This window comes from Musca vetustissima, unplaced genomic scaffold, assembly GCF_032173495.1.
Source record: "Musca vetustissima isolate MV318-11 ecotype Yass unplaced genomic scaffold, APGP_CSIRO_Mvet_v1 utg5251, whole genome shotgun sequence".
In the NCBI taxonomy this organism is placed as follows: domain Eukaryota; kingdom Metazoa; phylum Arthropoda; class Insecta; order Diptera; family Muscidae; genus Musca; species Musca vetustissima.
Genome location: NW_026885056.1, coordinates 71,307 through 92,431, shown reverse-complemented (window position 1 = coordinate 92,431; position 21,125 = coordinate 71,307). Strand labels below are relative to the sequence as shown.

The 21,125-nt window shown below is 34.2% G+C and overlaps 5 protein-coding genes across 5 annotated transcripts; 2 read left to right on the top strand and 3 right to left on the bottom strand.

The window, feature by feature from the left end:
• Window positions 1-688: 688 nt before the first annotated feature.
• Window positions 689-5,165, bottom strand: LOC133332153 (H(+)/Cl(-) exchange transporter 7). Its single transcript, XM_061540531.1, has 11 exons — window positions 4,866-5,165; window positions 4,585-4,794; window positions 4,304-4,505; window positions 3,233-3,501; window positions 2,561-3,169; window positions 2,409-2,502; window positions 2,179-2,348; window positions 1,309-1,695; window positions 1,078-1,236; window positions 906-989; window positions 689-838 (listed from the first exon to the last, which is right to left on the bottom strand). The coding sequence occupies exons 1-11, from the start codon at window positions 5,163-5,165 to the stop codon at window positions 716-718; spliced, it is 2,607 nt and encodes an 868-aa protein (XP_061396515.1). The 3' UTR covers window positions 689-715.
• Window positions 5,166-6,673: 1,508 nt separating this feature from the next.
• Window positions 6,674-9,070, bottom strand: LOC133332151 (myb-like protein AA). The gene is made up of 4 exons (XM_061540530.1): window positions 8,519-9,070; window positions 7,847-8,191; window positions 7,523-7,711; window positions 6,674-7,423 (listed from the first exon to the last, which is right to left on the bottom strand). Exons 1-4 carry the CDS (start codon window positions 9,068-9,070, stop codon window positions 6,674-6,676), a joined length of 1,836 nt encoding a protein of 611 aa, XP_061396514.1.
• A 1,793-nt stretch (window positions 9,071-10,863) lies between these two features.
• On the top strand, window positions 10,864-11,289 carry LOC133332171 (putative ATP synthase subunit f, mitochondrial). Its single transcript, XM_061540552.1, has 2 exons — window positions 10,864-10,979; window positions 11,040-11,289. Exons 1-2 carry the CDS (start codon window positions 10,901-10,903, stop codon window positions 11,282-11,284), a joined length of 324 nt encoding a protein of 107 aa, XP_061396536.1. The 5' UTR covers window positions 10,864-10,900; the 3' UTR covers window positions 11,285-11,289.
• A 498-nt stretch (window positions 11,290-11,787) lies between these two features.
• On the top strand, window positions 11,788-12,555 carry LOC133332150 (protein lethal(2)k10201). Its single transcript, XM_061540529.1, has one exon. The coding sequence runs from the start codon at window positions 11,788-11,790 to the stop codon at window positions 12,553-12,555; it is 768 nt and encodes a 255-aa protein (XP_061396513.1).
• A 1,644-nt stretch (window positions 12,556-14,199) lies between these two features.
• On the bottom strand, window positions 14,200-15,896 carry LOC133332179 (dolichyl-diphosphooligosaccharide--protein glycosyltransferase subunit 4). Its single transcript, XM_061540560.1, has 2 exons — window positions 15,785-15,896; window positions 14,200-14,221 (listed from the first exon to the last, which is right to left on the bottom strand). The coding sequence occupies exons 1-2, from the start codon at window positions 15,886-15,888 to the stop codon at window positions 14,200-14,202; spliced, it is 126 nt and encodes a 41-aa protein (XP_061396544.1). The 5' UTR covers window positions 15,889-15,896.
• Window positions 15,897-21,125: the final 5,229 nt, after the last annotated feature.

Below are 21,125 nucleotides of genomic sequence, written 5' to 3'. Positions count from 1 at the left end.
TTTATAATTTATAAACAAAAAAATAATTATTAGAGTAACAAAATAATAATTAAAAAAACCTTCAATCTATATATACATATAGTCCTAATTACATTAGGGTTTCCTCTTCTTTAGTAAGTCCTTTCTTATTATTATTACTATTATAATTAATTACTTACCATATATAGTTCTTTGTAAATGTTATCAAATAATTAATATCAACTTAAAAATTAAGATGATTACGTAGATATACACATTGTGTATATATTATCATATAAAAACAAAATATTAATTATATATAATATTGAATAATTTTTGATGAGCGATGATAAACCGTTATATATAGTTTAAATGGAAAATAAACAACAAAAACCCACACACACAAATATAAAAAATAAACATTTTAACATTTTTGTAAAAAAAATAATTTGTTTTATTATTTTAACAAGAAAAAGGGGCTATATCGATATCTGAACCGATTTTCCCGAAACATGACACACGTCATTCTAGACTTAATTTAAAAATTTTGGTTTTTAATTTAAAAAAATAAAACAATAAAAAAACAACTATTTTCAGTTTCTGATTCGAAATTTTTATTTTTTTGTTTACATTTTAAAAATGTTTTATTTTATAAAAAAATATATGGTTGTATTTTGTAAAATATTTATGAATGATGAATTCAAATGAGATAAACGTTTGTAATAATAATAAAAAATATTCTGTTGTAACAACAATATCACTTATATAAAAAGTCTTTACGTGTTATAATACCGCTAACACGATTTTCTTTGTCGACAACAATTAAATGACGCAAGCCAAGTGCACGAAATTTATTGAAGATTTTCTGTACAGAATCGTGCTGAAAGAAAGAAAAAAAAACGTAAAATATTATTTAATATATTTTTTCTAATTGCAAAATGATTTACCTCTCTGGAACAAATCGGTGATGGATTCATAAATATATCCAAATTCACGGTATAATTAACTTTATCATCATGCATGCGAACATTCTGGGATGAATTACATATATAGAAAAGTAAATTTTATAATAAAATATTAAACAAAAATTGAAAAAAAAAAATAAATTCAATTCCTTACATCAATGGATGGATAACGCGGATAAACATCTCGGAATGTTTGTATTGTCGTTTCCGAATGCCAAAAACGTTTTTTCTCCTCATACAGAGATTTCAGGAGAATAACAATCAGCTGAGAACGCAATATAATGCCACAGACACGACCCTTGGAACGATCATTCTAATGGTGGAGAAGAAAATTTTTGTTATTAAATAGATTTTGAATTTTCAAAATTTCCGACTGCACACTTACCCCCACAACATCATCAACAACAGGAAATCCATTGTGTTTATAGCGATTCAAAATATCATAGATATATTTCGATTTATCCCTTAGTTTAATGCACACTACCGGCGAGCTCATTATGTTCGAGGCCTTTAGGCCCATATAGTGTGGTAATGGTTCCCATGGCAACATTGGTACATGATTCACTTTGACTTGTATATCATAGATGCCCTCGTTGAAATAATCACCCACCCATTTGGCACTAATCAGGGCAATTATCAACGGGAAGAAAAACGATGTTTCAATACCGGTGGTTTCCATTAGTATGACCGTTAAACTAATTGTCATGCGTAGAACACCACCCAAATTGGCAGCGGCTCCAATTAAAGCATATTTACCGGGATTTAAGAAGGTCTATTAAAAAAAGGAATTGAAATTAAAAAAAAAAAATAATAATTTTTTGAGTTGAAATAGTTTAAAACTATTTTTTAAAATTTTTTTTAAATTTAAAAAAAATTATTATTATTATTATTATTTTTTTGTAAAATATTTCAATTTTAAAAGTTTATTTTCCTTTTTTTAGAAAAAAAAATATTCAAAAATAACTTCGTTTTAAATAAAATATTGAAAAATGTGGTTTTTATATAAAAAAAATCAAAAATTAAAATATATGTTTTTTTCGATAAAATTAAATTTAAAAAAATAATATTTTTTTTATTTCGTTATTCAAATAATTAAGATTTAATAAAAAAAAGTTTTAAAGGTTTTTTTTAAAAAAATATATTTTTTTTTTGAAATTCACATTTTTTCAATTTTTTTTTTTTTTTTTTTGTTTGGATAAAAAAATTCAAAAATATCTTCGTTTTAAATAAAAAAATGAAAAAATCGTTTACTTACAGCCGTTGGAAATATATAATATGCCACCATTGCCACTAAACGTCCCCAGGCTGCACCTACCAAAGCAGTTGGTATAAAAACGCCCAGGCTTACATTCAAACCGAATGTGAAACAGGATAATAGAAAATAGATCAATGTGAACAGGGTTAAGGTTAAAATTTTATGGGAACCTAGAAAACAGTTTAAACAAATTAGTTTAAAAAAAGAAAACATATATTACAAAAAAATACCTGGAGGATCATGAAACAATGAACGAACTGTGGCTTCGGGCGTTTGGAACCACAAAGCGGCCACAGCATTATATTCGTTATCCTCACAAAATAGCTAAAAAAACAAAACCACATATTTAATAAAAATTCTTAATTCTTTTTTTTTGCCTCACCTGTGTTGGATAATCTGTCGGATCATTACCCAAGGGACGACAATCATTAATCAAATAAACCATAGTGCAGGCCAACGATACACCCATGATGGCCACTAAAACGGCTTCCAAAACTTTGGCAAATTTAAATTTAATGAATCTTGAACGAAATTTATTAATTTTGGTATTCAACATATTCCATGTGGCGCCCAAGAGACCACCCGTTATACCGAACAGCATAAATATGGGTAATTCGTAATATTCGAATGTTAGCGGTTGTTCGAATTTGCCCAAATTAAATAGGCCCGTAAATGTAAAATCACCCAAACCATGGTAGGCGGACAGAACAATATTCAACGTAAACGAACTGATAATTGATGCAATCAATGTACGCCATATTAAATTTTGATTCCAGAAACTTGCTGCCTCTTCCAATGAGAATAACATACCACCAATTGGTGAGCCAAAAGCAGCGGAAACGCCAGCCGCTGCACCGCCCAAAACAAAATCCCGCTTCTCGTGGTCATCACGAAACGCTTTGAAAATACGAAAATCTTTAACAAATGTTGTACTTTTTCCCTGTGAGATTCCAGCTGCTACAACGGCACCAGCATGTATCATTGGACCTTCCTGGGGGTAAGGAAATTAATTGTGTCATTGTAAAATTGTAATTTCAAATATATAGTAGTATACCTTTCCTCCAGCAAGTCCACCCACCACCGATGTTATTACGCCAATACTCTTCACGGCCAATGTCTTGATGCGCACAATTCGTGGTACCTTGACGCCATTTAAATAACTTTTCACCTGCGGTATACCACTGCCAGCAGTAATGGGTTCAATATAAGTAACCATTGTGGCACCCAATGCCACAGGTACCATACTTAAGGCTAACCAATATAAATAGGGTATGACTAAGTCACCAGTTGGATTATCCTGATGAGGTACATTGGCATCGACAGCTACAAGAAGAAAATTAAGATGTTGATTACAGGATTAGTTGGTTGGAATGGTTTGAAAAAATATATATAGAATAGGAGAGAGAAGGGATATGAATTACCGGCGTAAGTTTTGTTGAAATCGGTTCAGATTTAGATATAACTCCCACACATATTTTCTTTCGATTTGCACGAAATTCCGCACAGCGTGTGGAAGTAGGTTTAGAATTATGTGTGTGAAGTTTCGGGTAAATCGGTTCAGATTTAGATATAGCTACCATATATATTTTCGTCCGATTTAATGTAAATATCTTTCGATTTGCACGAAATTTCGCACCGCGTATTGAATTAGGTCTAGAATGATGTGTGTGAAGCTTCGTGAAAATCGGTTCAGATTTAGACATAGCTCCCACACATATTTTTTTCCGATTTTGTGTAAATGGTGCATTAAAGCCCCTATATTCTTTCGATTTACACGAAATTTTGCATAGCGTACTGAATTGGATCTGGAATGATGCGTGCTAAGTTTCGTGAAAATCAGTTCAGATTTTATATAAATGCTGCACTAATGGCATTAAATATTGCTCCGATAGCGATAGAACTTTGCACAGTGTACTTTTCCACCCAGTGGGAAACAAAAATACCTAATTATAGGTGATTTGTTAATAAAATTTTCTGTAGTTACGCCCATTTGCATTTATTATGACGGTATATATAAATATGAAAAAATAATTCTAATGCGTTCTACATCAGCTTATCACAAAGTAATAAATATTCCAATACTATAAAATATACTATACATGTATATTCATATACCATTACTCACCGTGTTTAAGAAAATCATATTTCAAGGCGGACAGTTCCTCAATAACAATATCGATGGCACAGGCGATCAAGGCGGTTATAATACCAATTTGTATGAAAATTATCCAACGTAGAATATCTTTGCGTAAAGAAAACCGAGTGCTGCTAATACGTTCCTGTTCTTTGAGGAACAACACATTTTCACAAACATCATAATCCAAACTCTGCGCAATTAAAAAGAAAATAAAAAGATAATTTGAATTTGAAACCCATTATTCCTACCACAATCTAATTCGGACCTACCTCATAATTTTCACCTTGATTGGCAATATTATTTTCATTAATTGCCGAGGTGCGGGAACGTATTCGAAATGTGGGATTCTGTTGTTGTGGTTGTTGTTGGGGCAATGTAGTATTGGACAAAGTGCTAGTCACCGGTTGTGTGGTGGTTGTTACATTGGCCGATGTTGTTGGTATATTATCCCCGACACTGCGATCTATATTAAGGGGATTCTAAAAACAAAAATCTTTATTACAATAGACTGTTGGAAATGATGATTCATAGATTTTTTACAATTACATACCATTATGGTACCCACACTATTGTCTTCATTGTTCTGTTTATTTTGTGATAAATTGTTGAGTTTTCTTTCCGAACTGCTGCTGCCTCCCTTTGTTCCAATAGTTTTCAATATGGGATTTTCGACGTTATTATCTATACTAACCGAAAGTAATTGCTCATCGTCGGATTGATCAACATCACCACCACCACTGGTACTTGGAATATTTACATTATTTGTGGGAGTAGACAATGTATTATCGTTGCCAGCCTCGCTACTGTCATCCAATACAATCAGAGGTTTTTCATCGATTTTCGGTTTCATTTTTGAGTGAGTTTTCCATAAATGTATATTTTCAATCTAGTTTAAATCTTTTTTCTAATCCGCAATAGAATCTACAGGCTGCTCCGCCAAAGTTGGGACTTTACACAAGTTTTGCTGCAATTTCCATACGGATGATGCACTAGGGCCGGCAAATACCTGATGACACAAATATCGAATGTTGTATTATCGATAGCATCATTCTCAGGCAGAGTAAAGGCCCATTTAGACTATGAAATTCCCTCGAATTCAAATGAAATAAGAAAATCCTCAGTATCGGTATAGGAAATTTGTTTTTATAGAGAAATAGCGATGCTGATTGGATTTTTCTATAGAAAAATAGTCCTCAGCGGTATTGGAAATTTTTTTCTATAGAAAAATAATCCTCAGTACCGCGAAAGATATATAGGGACTTTGGTTCACCATTTACATTAAATCGTACGAAGTATATATAATAGCTATATCGAAATCTGAACCGATTTTCACGAAACTTAAGACGCATCATTTTAGACCCAATTCAGTACGCTATACCAAATTTCGTGCAAATCGAAAGAAATATAGTGGCTTTAATGCACCATTTACACAAAATCGGAAAAATATTTATGGGAGCTATATCTAAATCTGAACCGATTTTCACGAAATTTAACACACATCGTTCTAGACTGAATTCAGTACACTGTGCTAAATTTTGTGCAAATCGAAAGATATTTAGAGACTTTAGTGGACTATGGAGCTATATCTAAATCTGAAACGATTTTCACGAAACTTGACACACGTCACTCTGAGGATTTTTTTTCTATAGAAAAATAATCCTCAGCTGAAAAAATTCCGCTGATGATTATTTTTTATAGAAAAAATTCCTCAGATCCGCTGATTATTTTTCTATAGAAAAAATTACTCAGATCCGCTGAGGATTATTTTTCTATAGAAAAAATTCCTCAGATCCGTTGAGGATTATTTTTCTATAGAAAAAATTCCTTAGATCCGCTGAGGACTATTTTTCTAAAGAAAAAAATTCCTCAGATCTGCTGAGGATTATTTTTCTATAGAAAAAAAATTCCTCAGATGCGCTGAGGACTATTTTTCTACAGAAAAAAATTCCTCAGATAGGCTGAGTATTATTTTTCTATAGAAAAAAAATCCTCAGATCCGCTGAGGATTATTTTTTTATAGAAAAAAATTCCTTAGATCCGCTGAGGACTATTTTTTTATTGAAAATTAATCCTCAGCGGTAGCTAGGATTTTTTGTATAGAAAAATAGCCCCCAGCGTGCCTGTATAAATCGTAAAAAATATTCTTTGAAAAAATATTTTTATAGTTTTTTGAAAACCCCAAAAACGAATTCTTAAATACAAATTTTAATATAACTTGTATTATGTTTAAGATACATATATATATAGAAAACAAATAAAAATAGATGTGAAAGAAAAAATAAAACATATTCGCTTTCAAATTTGTTTATGTTACACAATTAAAGATACCCTTAGATATATACTACGATATTTCTGGAATCACCAATTAAATTGAAAACCAGGATTAAGAAATTTAAATTTTGCTATATCCAAAAACATACGATTTGATTCAATTTGATTGCGTATATTCATTTCATGTTGTATATCACGTAATGATGTTTCAACATGCATTAATAATTCTTGCCATTTTTGGGCAATACTGTCAGCTACAGTGGTGGTGGTGCCTCCTCCTGTGGTGTGATTACCAGACGGTGAGTTATGAAGATGATGAGAACCAGCTCTTTTATCATGTGTTGTTGTTGCAGTGGTGTTGGAATTTTGAGATATATTTATGCTAGAATTTGAAAATATACCCGAATCGTTGTTTAATGTCAAATCAATGGCTTGTTGTTCGGGTGCAATTAACAAGTCCTCCGGCTTGATTATGGACAATGTATGCTGCTGCTGAGATTGATGTATTGATGGATTGATATATGGCTGATATGTTGATGATGAAATTGTTTCCATATTATATTGTTGATTAATATTTGAGGCATTATTATTGTTATTATTATTGAGAGATGAAAAAGAACTCAAAACACTGGGCGATACGGATGATGTGTGTGTAATAGTCGTTGACAAATTCCTGTGTAGATTTTCATAGAGATATTCATTGTTATTACTATTGTTGTTGTTGTTGCTTCCATAATCTGTTGCAATTTGTTGTTGTTCTTGTTCTAGTTGTTGGCCAGAGGAAATATTGTTATTTATATCGTTAGTAGTAGTTGTTGTGGGAGTGATGTTGGAACTCTTGAGTAAAAAAACAAAAATAGAGATAAAAAACAGTTATTTTAATTTAAACTTGAAACTCAAAACAAGGGGGAAAAGAATACTATAGTATTTATTTACCGATAGTTGTTGTTGCTGCTGCTGCTGTGACATTTGGGAAGATGAGTGACTTGGCATACTACTCTCAGTCGTCTTAAGGCTGTAATTAATGGGACCCTCAGGCGACGGATGGTCATTGGATGCAGTTGTTGAGAGCTGTCCACCTTCTCCTCCTCCTATAGGCAAGACAACATAATCCACATTATTCCACTAAAAAGAATAACAACAAAAACCAAATGAAAAAAGAACGTAAACAAAACAAAATTTGTTTTCAATGTCCATGAGATATTTGAAATAACACAAAAAACTAACGGTAAATGAATATTACTTTTTTCATTAACATACATTATGCATTCCGGCTGCTTCTCGTTGTTGCATTTGATGTCGTTGAAACACAGTTTTGATTTTCAATTTGTGTGTTTGCAACATACCCAAGTCTGTGGCAGTATTTAGGGACTGTTGCAATGCTGTAGTTTCGTGAATTTTCATCATTTGATTTGCTTCCTCTTTATTTTGTTGCAGCGATGTTGTGGGGGGTATGGAAGTCGTCACCATATTTGGTGAATGTATTCTGTTGTTGCGATTACTGCGTGATGTTATTTTACGATTACGCATCAAACGATCACGCCTTTCCAATAAGGCATTGACTTTCATGTCGTGCAATTTTTCCAATAAATCGGGGTGACGACGCTAGTAAAAACAATAAACACGTTATATAGGGAGTTTTTCTATAGAAAAATAATCCTCGGCGGACATGAGGAATATAAAAATATGCCCCAGCGGACGTGAGGATTTTTTCCATAGAAAAATAATCCTCAGAGGACCTGAGCAACTTTTTTCTATATAAAAATAATCGTCAGCGGACCTGAGGATTTTTTTTCTATAGGAAAATAATCCTTAGCGGACCTGAGGATTTTTTTTATAGAAAAAATAATTCTCCGCGGATCTGGGGAATTTTTTTCTATAGAAATTTAGTTTTCAGGGGACCAGAGGATTTCTGTTAATTTCACAACTTACCTTAATATGCATATGAAAATTACCCGTTGATCGAACACTCCCCCTATAAACACGATCCGGTGGACAATGACAACATTTTACAGTTACATTTTCACCATCTTGGGTTTGAATTTGATACAATTCGCCATTTAAAATATAGGGAATGTGAACGTGACGCAGCTGTTGTTGTTGTTGCAATTTATTGGAATCTTCCATACTGGCTATATTGGAATATCCCTGATGATTGAGCATAATAATATTAGTGGTTGTAGGGTTATTGTGACCAATAGCCGTTAGAGGTGGGGGTGGTGGACCAATTTGGACATTATTATTTGGATTTATGTGGAATGTCGGAGGTTGAATTTGCTTTTCCGATGGTGTTTTGTAATTTTTCATCAAAACACCACCTGTACCAGCACCTGTAACATTGACTCCAATGCTGGACGAGGATGATGTTGTTGTCGCCGCTCCAAGCACTTGAGTTTGTGGCATTACCTCGGCCGATTTTAATAGTTCCGAAATCATGGTCGTATCATTTGAAGTTTCCTCACAAGATTCATCAATGCTATCCATTTAAAAATCGGGAAAGCGGATCAAAAAAAAATTAGATGATGAATTGCGCCAAATCTCCACTCCTCAATGAACAGCGATGAACGAACGAATGAACGAACAAGTGTCTGTCATCTGAATTAGAATTCAAAAGATGTGATTTTGGGAGCGATGATGTTGTCAAGCTCCGTTGTTTTTGGCGTAGCGAAATATCACTCACACACCACAAATGATGTAGCGAGATTGTTGTTGTAATTTTTCCTTTTTTGCTGTTTCTTTTCTATTATTTACATACCTATATCAAACTCCATCTTTCTGTTTCTCTGTTTTTTATTTTTGTTTTTTTTTTTCAGATTGGGAGAAGTTTTTGTTGTTCTCGGAATTCTCACCATCTCATCGATGAGGATTTCTTTACTCACACAGCAACAAAACCAACATGCATCCAATAGGCACGGAATTCTGAAACCGTTAAATTGCAAAAAAAATTAAAACATTAGGGGTATTCGGCTTTTTTGCATCGTATTATTGTAGTGGGATTTAGCGGCGGAATACAGGGTGTGTCAGGTAAACTTTTTTGGAACAAGTTTTGAGATTAGTCGTGAAGGTTAGTTTTTATAGAGACTTTAAGCAGAATGAACAAACCACGGAAATCCAATACCATGGGGAATTTTTTTCTATAGAAAAATAATCCTCAGCGGAAATGAGGATTTTTTTTTATAGAAAAATAGTCCTCAGCGGACCTGTGAAATTTTCTTTCTATAGAAAAATAGTCCTCAGCGGACCTAAGAATTTTTTTCTATAGGAAAATATGCCTCAGCGGTCCTGTCCTGCCAGAGATATGGGACCAGGGATGGTCCGTGTGACGAATTTTTTGGTTTTCGACTGTCAAAAAGGTGTAAACGTCGAAAACGTCATATACCTGTATAAAATGTAATAAATGTAGTAAACGTCATTTATTTCAATATTATCAGCATATACAGTTATTTTCAAGAATACATATTATTTTTACATATATCTCACTATCCCTTGCTAGAACTGGTAAAAATTACTAAATTTTTTTGAGAAGAAAATTTTGAAATTTTATATTAATTTGAGCTAAGCATGCGTAATATCCAGATTGATTAATGGAAATTGCTATTTTGTCAAAAACCTAAGTGATTTGGGTAGGTTTCCGACGTTTCTGACGTATGTATTATACGTCGGAAATGTATGTCATTTACGTCACTGTTTCTGACAGGCCATCTCTGTTTAGGACCTTCTCCTATGGACAGGTGGCAGATCCGGCTACATGATGGCATCTCCTTTTAATTTGAATAGTCTTTTTTATAATCAGGACGCTTTAAATTGATACCCATATTGCCTCAGTAAAACCTTTAAAAATCGTGGGAAAATATAAGGGTCCCAACGGAACTTTGGAGGCCATATCTTCGGAAGTAACGAAGACAATCTAATTGAAAAATGATGCGAAGAAAAACACAAGAAAAAAAAGTATAACATTGTAATCAGCGCCCCAAGGACTACATGTGGTAAAAATTTTAAAACGATCCTCGAGGGGGGCCCTAAACTATAAGCCCTTCCAAAACCCCCGTAAAATATTGGGTAACCATTTTTTGGAATAAAAACAAAATATTTTTTTTTGCTACTGGCAATGCCACGTAAATCGACATCCAAAATCGATTATTCGATTTCCCCGAAAAAAAACACGAAATCGGTTTTTTAGATAATCGACTAGACGAGAGTCGACTTTGCTGTCAGTTTTGGAATAACTCGTATAAGGTACTGATTTTTTTTTGCCGAAGTCTCTGCCGATTATTTAATAATTGAATAATTTGTATATTTTGTTTAGAATTCAAAATGGCTTTCGGTGATTATCCAGCTGAATACAATCCTAAGGTGCATGGTCCCTATGACCCAGCTCGCTTTTATGGCAAAGGTAAGTTTTCGGCCTGGTAGAATGAATATTTTCATTACGTAATTTACGATATTTTTGCAGCTGATGTTCCATTCGGCCAGGTTAAATTGGGTGAATTGGGAGCTTGGTTCGGTCGCCGCAACAAGACCCCCAGTGCCATTGCTGGCGCTTTCAGTCGTGCCTGGTGGCGTTGGAATCACAAGTACGTGCAACCCAAGCGTGCTGGTATTGCTCCATTCTTCCAGCTCACAGCTGTGGCTATGACATTCTTCTATGCCATTAACTACGGCAAGTTGAAGCACCACAGAAACTACAAATACCATTAAACGGACGAATCCTTTGGTGGTAAAACACACAGAAATTTGCCCACGTTTAACATGGGTTTCTTTGGAAGAGGGAGTTCTGAATTCGTCTTTGGTGTTATTCCGAATAATTGTCTATCAGCTGCTGATATGTTATAATCGTATTCAAATGTTTAAAACAAATTCATAAAACAAAAATTCTTATAGAAGAAAAAATTAAAAAACCATAAAAAACCAAAATTGAAAATAGATTTATTTTTATTAATTAAAAAATAGTGGAGTGGAGTTTATATAAAACATATAGCCGCCGGAGATTACAAGCTGCCAAGTGGGAAAAATATAAACATAACCTAGAAATCGCAATGCAAATTTGTTGTTGTTTTCAAAGGCAGGTAATCGGTTACTTAACCGCAATGTGTAGAGTGACAAAAAAAAGCACCACTTGCTAGTTGTATTTGGTCCAGAACGTAGGACAACAATTATTTGTGTTGAATTATTTTTTTATTTATTTTTGTGATCTTCAAATCATGTTAAAAGTGGCGGATATTGAAAACATGCTAAAGGATATACCCAGTGGTTATTTGAAACCCGATCATGATTTATTTACCAGCACCAATACTGCCATTATTTTGCCCTATAAAAAACTTGGAGCCATTAACAGTGCCGACATAGATAAACAGCTGGAAAAAGAACCCGATAAAGGTCAGAACAACTCATCGGAAATATTCTGCAATGTTTTAAATTGTAAAATGGTTTTCGATAATGTGGCCTCCTATACGCTGCACTATAACAGTATGCATCGTTTCATATGCCAGGAATGTAAAAAATCCCTACCGACAGAACACTTGTTGGACTTGCATATATCGGAAATACATGATTCGTATTTTAAGGCACGTTTGGATCGGGGTGAACGACTGTTCAAGTGTTATGTGGAGGAGTGTAAAGAAATGTTTTCCAATGCCATTGAGAGGAAGAAGCATTGCATCGAGGCACATAAATTTCCCGCAAATTTTCGTTTTGGCCAGGTTATACCACCAATGAAACATACAACTAAAGAAGAGGTGAAGATTAGTTCCGAATCATCAAATGTCATGGAAATGGGAGAACATGTGGCAGAGGTCGCTAGTGGTGGTTCTACAAATGATAATACCATAAAACTCTTTTCCTTTGGCCATCAACGAGAGAAGACATTCCAATTGAAAAATGATTCGACGAAAGGCAAAAGTGGTCAGGGTAAAGGTTTGGATAGTTTTAGTTTATTAAAAGATGCTCTTGATATGGATGTATCCAAGTAGTCGGATTCAGGATTATTGAATATGCAAGGAAAAACCCCGAAGAAATTGTATTTTATGAAATTATTATTTATTATTGAATATATATATATATACTATTCTTCGTATGTGCATAAAACCATATTTTTTATTTTTTAAGAAGTTAGTTATTTTTGTAAATCAATGCTTAAGAAAATTATAAAGTTAAGAAAAGTACTAAAGGGTATGCTCATTTATAGAAATGGATCTGAAATGAATAACATTAAAAAGAAAACTAGTAGCAAACTCACACTTTTTATTGGGGATAAAGTAAGGGTTTAAGTCTAGTTTAGGACCCCCGCGAGGATCATTTTCAAATTTTTACTACATGTGGTCCGAAATAAGTCGCGAATATATACTCCTACAAAGTTCCATCGGGAGCCTTGGGAAGTTTAATTTTTGTAGAGTTTTGTTTAGCCAGAGTTTTGTTTCGTTTTACTTGTCTTAAGAGTCGAAGATGTTTGCTACATTTTACTGTTCAAAGCTCACTTCTGCTCGTCTTTAAAAATTCCCTTTTGATCGTCTATACCTTCTCCACCACTATAAAGGCTACCTTCAGCTTGCCTAAAAAGAGACATTTCATGTCGCCTCATACGAAGTTAGTAAAAAAATAAACAAATTATATAGGTATTTTTCTCCTCAGGAAAATAACCCTACTTCTCGGAATAGAAAAAATATCTATATATATTTTTTATTTCAAATTCCACTAAATTTTGAGTTCATTTCTAAAAAATTGGACAATTTGCGGTTATGGAATTTTTTTCTATAGAAAATATGCCTATCGGACCTGAGTTATATGTTTCTAGTTTAGAGCCCTTGCTTAAGAGTTTGAAACTTTTACCACATGTAGTTCTTAAATAAAATGTAAATTCTATTTTATGAAATTATATATTTTTATTAATAATCCACCACTATAAAGGCTACCTTCAGCTTGCCTAAAAAGAGACATTTCATGTCGCCTCATACGAAGTTAGTAAAAAAACTCATTATATAGGGATTTTTTTCTATAGGAAAATAACCCTCGACGGAGCTAGAATAGAAAAATATGCCTCAGCGGGACTAAGGAATTTTTTTATAGAAAAATTTGCCTCAGCGGACCTGAGTAATTTTTTTTTTGTATAACTTTGAAAATATGTTAGGTTTGTTAAGGTTGCACTTTCCTAGCGACACAGGAGATGCTCAATTGTCTTCGTCTCCCCCTCCTCGTCAGAACAGAGTCTGCTAGTTTAGAGCCCTCTCGCGGATCTTTTTGAAACTTTTACCACATGTAGTCCTTGAGGCCCTGATTACAATGGTATCATTTTTTTCTTGTGGAAATCGGTATTTTCGGACGAAGTTCCGTTGGGGCCCTTGTATTTTCTCATGATATTTAAAATTTAACTAAACTTGTTTCCCTTCAGCTGATCTATGAAAGACTCCCTTCAGATGGTATATACTGACTCCCCCATCAGTTCGTCAAATGAAGACCCCTTTGACCAAATGAATAAAATGTAAATTCTCTTTTATGAAATTATATATATATTTTTTAATAATGGAATACATAGAAAACATATTTTAAAGTTAGGTTTAGGTTTTTTTTTTGGAAATTAATAGAAATTATGAACCCCAGAAGAGAGTTAAAGAGTACGCTCATTTGTTTTTGGAAATAGATCTGAAATTAGAGAAAAAATTATTAAGAATAAAATGTTTTTGCTGGCAATAAAATAAGTTTCCGCTGACTATTGTAAAGAAGTCCTAGCCTAGAGAACGAATAGTAATGCAGTTAAGTTCAGACAGGTCAAATAAATTATATGGCTGCCATTAACGGTACAAAATATAGTGATATAATTGTTTTACTCTTGAGACCCATGACTTTTAAATTCAAGACAATGTCGATCAAATGCTAAAGTCAAAGCCATCGAAAAAGATTCTCATTTTTGTATAACTTTGAGGCAAGTATGCTATGTTAGGTTAGGTTTGCTAAGGTTGCACTTTCTTAGCGACACAGGAGATGCTCAATTGTCTTCGTCTCCTCCTCCTCGTCAGAACAGAGTCTGCAGTAATTAGAGTAACACCATGGTCCCATATTTACTGGTAAAGGACCTGATATTGCAATGACCAGTAATGACTCCTGTCATTACTCTTATTTTGAGCTTTGCTCAGGTTCAACAGTGAGAAATTTGTTTTCTTGGTTGACAACACAGTCGGCCAGATAGATCTTGACACATTGCACATATGTTTGTTGTGCCAGACAGAGTTCATTGCCTCGTTCGTCGAAGAAAGCCTCAAAATTCCAAAAAAAAAAAAAAAAATTGACATGGGTGGTTTGATTGAGCAATCGATTGCTAGATAGCTGTGTTTCCAAAACTGCTCTATACTCGAGGACGACCTCAGATTTGATATTACAGAATTCGATGGCTTTTAAAGCCGCCTGACTATCCACGAAGATAGTCACCGGTTCAACGATCTCTGCATGCACACTTTTTTTTATCAATTTCGGTGTCTTACAAATAACGAAGATTTCAGCTTGGAAAACAATACAGTTGCTATCCAGCTTGTAAGTAAGCTCAAGGCCTAGCTTTTCACAGTAGACGCCAACCCCCTGTACCTTCTTCCATCTTGGATCCGTCTGTACAGAAAAGCCAGACCGCTCAAAGGAGGGTTGCTACGGTTCAAGTAGCCTCTAATAGGGATAACGACATCTACTATATCGTCAAATCTCAGGACTGGTGATATATAGACGCTTAGTTTTACGCGTTGGTCCAATGTCATACCTAGTTCGTTATAATCGAGACGGCTCTTTGTACCTTGCCTACTTTGCAGGATATCGACTTGTGGCGTACGCAGTGCCACCAAACAAGAAAACCAAATACGCCAGAGTCTGAGGATGATTCAGAAGAAGCCATTTATATTTCAGTAATATCCGTAGCACACCAAATATAGAAAAATCTGAGAATCTTTTTTCTTAGGTCTAAAAACTGTTTTTTTTTTCAATGCGCCATAGCTGTAGCGGCTGACATGATGTCGATCTTGGCATTGCCTCCAAATTAAAATATCTAGGCTTGTTGGGGATAAATTTATCGGATAAATTTCTTCCAACAAATTCCCATTACAAAAATCACGCATTTCTATAAATTTCCATACGCCCAACAGAAGTACCTCCACCTACTGTTTAAAAATCTTACGAGTGGAAACTTATTTTTTTAACTACCCCATAATTTTGTTGTACACCTACTTGCTGTTGGAATTGGCGTTGATGTAGTGATATAGCACCACCAACAGGAACAGGAAAACACCCAGAACATTGGAGAAGATAGCCAATTGTACGTCAGTAATCATGATGCTCAACAAACGGAGATCTGTAAAAACCGAATGGACACGTCATTAAACATTAAGAAAACACAAATTTAATTAATAAAATTACAGTTATACACAATGGAATTTATATACAGAATTAAACAAATTTGTATTATATAAAAAAAGAAAACTATTTATAAAAAAACTAACTTTTCTGTATTTGTTTTTACACAATATATTTAATAATTTTGCTTAGGGCCGGTAAATAGTGGCTATAGTATGGCAATGGCAAACAAAGTTAAAAGCGTTCCACCTTCTTCTTCTTGTACGCTATGTCACAAAGTTTTGGAAATGATAACACAACACAATGCTGCATGGAAGTATACAACACGAAGACGTTATTTGAATAGAAAAAACGAGGGGATAATTATGGGACTGGATACATGCTGTGTATGTTTAACCGATATTTGGTAAAAATTTTTTTTAACCAAATGTTACTAAATATTGTCTATTTACTCCAGTAAAAGAGAGCGAAAAGAGAGCTATTACGACAATTCTACGCTGAGAATTTACTGAACGTTACTGGGTGGTAAAATTCTTCTAGTAAGACTTACCTGCAGTTGTTCTCGTTGAACATTTATTATTGAATGTGCCACAGCAACAGGGTGCGAAGACTGATTAAAATACACTCTTTCTCACGAATTCTCACGGGTGAACTCGAATGTTTTCAATTTATCGGGAATGATAAAGTTACAATGAATGAACAAGCATTTGCATTCTCTCGCGAATGTTCGCATTGTACGAAAAATTCAGGAACGATAACATTTCGCTGCAAGCGTCATCGATTCGTTTTGTCGCGAGAATTTGTTACTGAAGAACATTGTTTTGAAAAACTCTAAAAACAAATGTTAGCGAATGCTCGCGAGCTCTGTTAAAACGACAACAAACAAAAATATCATAAACAGACAATTCTGTTCTTATTAATGTAGTATCAGCAGCGGCGATTGCCTGTCTCATTGGGTCTATTAGTTTTTTGGTGTCGAAAAACATTCGTATACAGAAGTTGATTTGATTTTCTACTTGCTCGCCTTCACACGCCGGCGACTTGCTCATCAACCTTATTTATATTGTTAATATAGAAGCTTATTGGCTCGAATCGTTTCTGCGAGTCCAGCTATTTCTACAATCCAGCCGAAATCATGATGATTATTGTAAATGCCGAAGCAATGTCTTGTGATGAGACGTTCCAAGACACAGAGCTGATGATCGTCGATGATTATGACAACGACCTAGCAGATTTAGAAATGTTTGAAATCATTGAGGTAGATGGATAAGGCCAAAAATTGCCAATGGATATTGACTAGTCCGAATGAATGTCCTCTGCACTTTCATATTCCGGTTGTCAAGTAGTGGTGCCGATGATGGCGATTTTGGTTTTTATTTTTTTTATAACGGGGTCTTCCGGTGGAATTGATCTTTTTACATTTGTAAAAACGCTTTGAAGCACTTTTTCTCGTCCACTGGCATTCTGACTTGAGACTGCACGCCTTCACTATTTGACTGCTTCTATTCATTGACGATTGATTCAATTTATTTTCCAAATTACTATTATATTGTACAGTATATCTATGTGATACACCAGAAATGAAATTGGTCCTCCACCTGCATTCCCAAACATGCAGACGACTCGTTCATCAACGACTTATTTCCTTCACAACTGCATCTAGTTATTTCGTTACTATTATATAGTAAACTTTATCGAATTCGTTGGTCGTAGTATTTCATCACACCCTGACGACTTGCACATTAGCGAAAGTTTTATATCCAGATAAATTTGTGTTTATTTATATTGTTGGTATATTATCGATTGGTTCCTTGTGTCGAAAGTGTTCGTATTCAGAAGTTGATTTGACTTTCCACTAGCACGACTTCACACGCTGACGACTTGCTCACCAACCCTATTCATATTTTTATATAGTAAACCGAAATTATGGTGATTATTGTAATACTGCCAGCAACTGTTAACGTAGCTGTGGTACATTCCAATGCAGTTGTTCTCGATGAACATTTACTCTCAACACAAAACAGCAACAGGTAGTAAATATTGAAGCAATTCCTTGTGATAAGACGACGACTCAAGTCATAGGGCCTATGGTCGTCGATTAAGATGTCGACGAACAACTAGGTCTTGGTCACACCACGACAACTTGCACATTAGCTAAAGTTTTGTGTCCAGATACATTTGTGATTATTTATATTGTTAGTATAGTATCTATCGGCAGCGATTGCACGTCTCATTGGGTCGATTGGTTCCTTGTTTGGAAAGTGTTCGTATTCAGAAATTGATTTGACTTTCCACTAGCCGAACTCATGGGAATTATTATAACACTGCCAGTTAACGTGGTTCTCGATCAACATTTACTATCGAATGTGCCGCAGGAACAGGTTGAAGCTATGTCTTGTGATAAGACGACGAATCACGTCATTGAGCCGATGGTCATCGATGATGTGGACGACGACATAGCAGATATTGAAATGTCTGAAATCATGGAGATAGATGGCGATGAAGTTCGATAGCTACACCTATGTTTGTAATATAAATTATAACGAACCACCTTATTATTTAATTGTTATATATATACACACCAAATTTAACTTCCATACTATTTAACCATTAATCATTCCTATCTCCAAATAATTGGGTCAACTTACAAAATGCTCCATTCAAAAGCTATGTGACAAATATAATGACAAATAAGCATTTATTTTAAGTTCAAGCACTTTGTAAAATTAAATTCGAAATCATCCATTCCAAAGAGCCATAGTAACTAACAGTTCTTCGGAATTATAAATCTTAAGCTAAGCATTATTCTTAATTAAAAATCATATAGAAGCATCAATAATAATAATTGTTAAAAGTCAGTTATTGTTTAATTTGAAATAAATTGACATCGCTCAAAAATAAAACCGTCTTTTTTATAACAAAGAAATCGGTAATGTAAAACTGTGAAGCTGAGAATTTGCTTGACTATGATGTTGACTAGTCCGAATGAATTTTCTCTACACTTTTATATTTCGGTTGGCCAGTAGTAGTGTCGATCATGGCGATTTTGGTTTTTATTTTTTGCTTGCTGGCAAGGGGGCTTTGGTTCGTTTTAATGTGATGAGAATATACACCTTTTGTGTATGCGAAAGCCACATTGTCGTCGACTGGCATTCTCATCCGAAACTGCATGCCTTCGCTCGTTGAATGCTTCCACCCTTTGTCGATTCAGTCTTATTTCCTTTGGAAGTGCGTACATTTATTTTGTTACTATTATATAGTACAGTATATCGAAATTGGTCTTCCACCGACATGCCCTCACATGCTGACAACTCGTTCATCAACGACTTGTTTCATTGGCAAGTGCGTCTATTTATTTTGTTACTAAGTAAACTTTATCGAATTCGTTGGTCGTAGTATTCAGAAGTTAATGTGGTTCCAAACTTGCATACCATCATTAAACCCTGACGACTTGCACATCAGCGACTGGTTGGTGTTTTTGTTCTTATTTATATTGTCAATATAGTAAGAGCGGATTGTCAGTTTCATTGGAACCAAATGTTTCTTGTATCGAAGCATTCGTATTCAGAAGATGATTTGATTTTCAGCTTGGACTTATTTATATTGTTAATATAGTAAGTTCTTGGCTCGAATAATTTCTGAGTGTTCTGCTATTCCTACACGCAACCAAGCACCAACCGAAATCATGATGATTATTGTAATACTGCCAGCAACCGTTAACGTAGCTGTGGTTTCTTCCAATGCAGTTGTTCTCGATGAACATTTACTATCAAATATGCAACCGCAACAGCTCGGAAATATTGAAGCAATGTCTTGTGATAAGACGACGACCCAAGACACTGAGCCGATGATCGTCGATGATGATGACGACGACCACCCAGCAGATTTTGAAATCATGCAGTTAGATGGTGGTGAAGCTGAGAATTTGCCAATGGATATTGATTGACTTGGCCGAATGAATGAGGAATATTCTTCTCAACACTTTGGTTTTTAATTTTTTGCTCGCCGCCAAGGGGTTCCGGTTATATATATATATTAAGGGGGGCGGAGGGGTATGGCGGGCAAGTCTTTTGGTTATAAAAATGTCCAAAATCGACTTTTCAGAAATATTGCTTGCCATCTAACTGGGTTCGAACTCGAGTCTCGTTGCATGGTAGACCTACACACTACTCACTGGTCCGTGCGCATATCCATAAACTCCTGTTACTAACGGTTAATAAAAATTGAATATTATAGGAATGCCTAAGTCGATTGTAGACAAATCTAAAAAGGCATTCTTAAGTCGATTTTTGTCTAGGTTAAAAATAGATTTTTAGCTACATTTAGACTGTGACTTCTAAATCGAGGTTCTAAATACCAGTTGCTTATGGTGTTTCTACACGATATGTATTTTACATATGCCAAAGTGTTTCTTTTGTCACTTTTTTACATTATTGAAATCGGGTAACTCGTCATGTTTACAAACATTTTTTTTTTACACAAAAAGTGATTTCAAAATGTTTGGTACGATATGCAATTAATTTTAATTTTTTCCCCAAAGGAGATACCTATGGCATTTAATGATACAGCTACATTATTCCACTTGTTATCCACTGAAATTTAAGGAAATCAGGACTGTTTGAATGAAACACATTTTTGGAAGAAAATATTTCAATTGCAATTCAATATAATTTTTTAAAAGGATATATAATTTTTTACAAACCATTTCAATATTGTTATTTTCCATATTGTAGGTGTTTAATAAAAACACAAATTGTAATGAACAAATACTTTTCTTTAAAATTTTTTTAAAGTGTTTTTTTTTTTGTTTATAGGTTTTTGTCATATGTAAATAACATATGTCGTTTTGTAACACACAAAAATAAATGTTTTGTGTACACTGCTAATTTTGACACACATAAGGAATTACATATGGATGAAATATGTGACAGCACATATGTAAAATACATATCGTGTAAAAACACCATTAGTGTGGATAGAATATTATGTAAATTTATTTTATTTTTTGAATTTAATTTTGTATGGTAAATCGGGGTAAATTCGGCTCGTTTTAGCGATTAAATCGAGGTAATAAATCATATCATGGTTGAGAGCAGTGCACATCGAATTCAAGTAGAAATTGCGCACTTTGACAGTTAATCGAGTCATCAGCTGCAATAAATGGACTATCTATTTATTGTGCAATGGTCATTCCTGTTGCAAAACTTCTAACTAT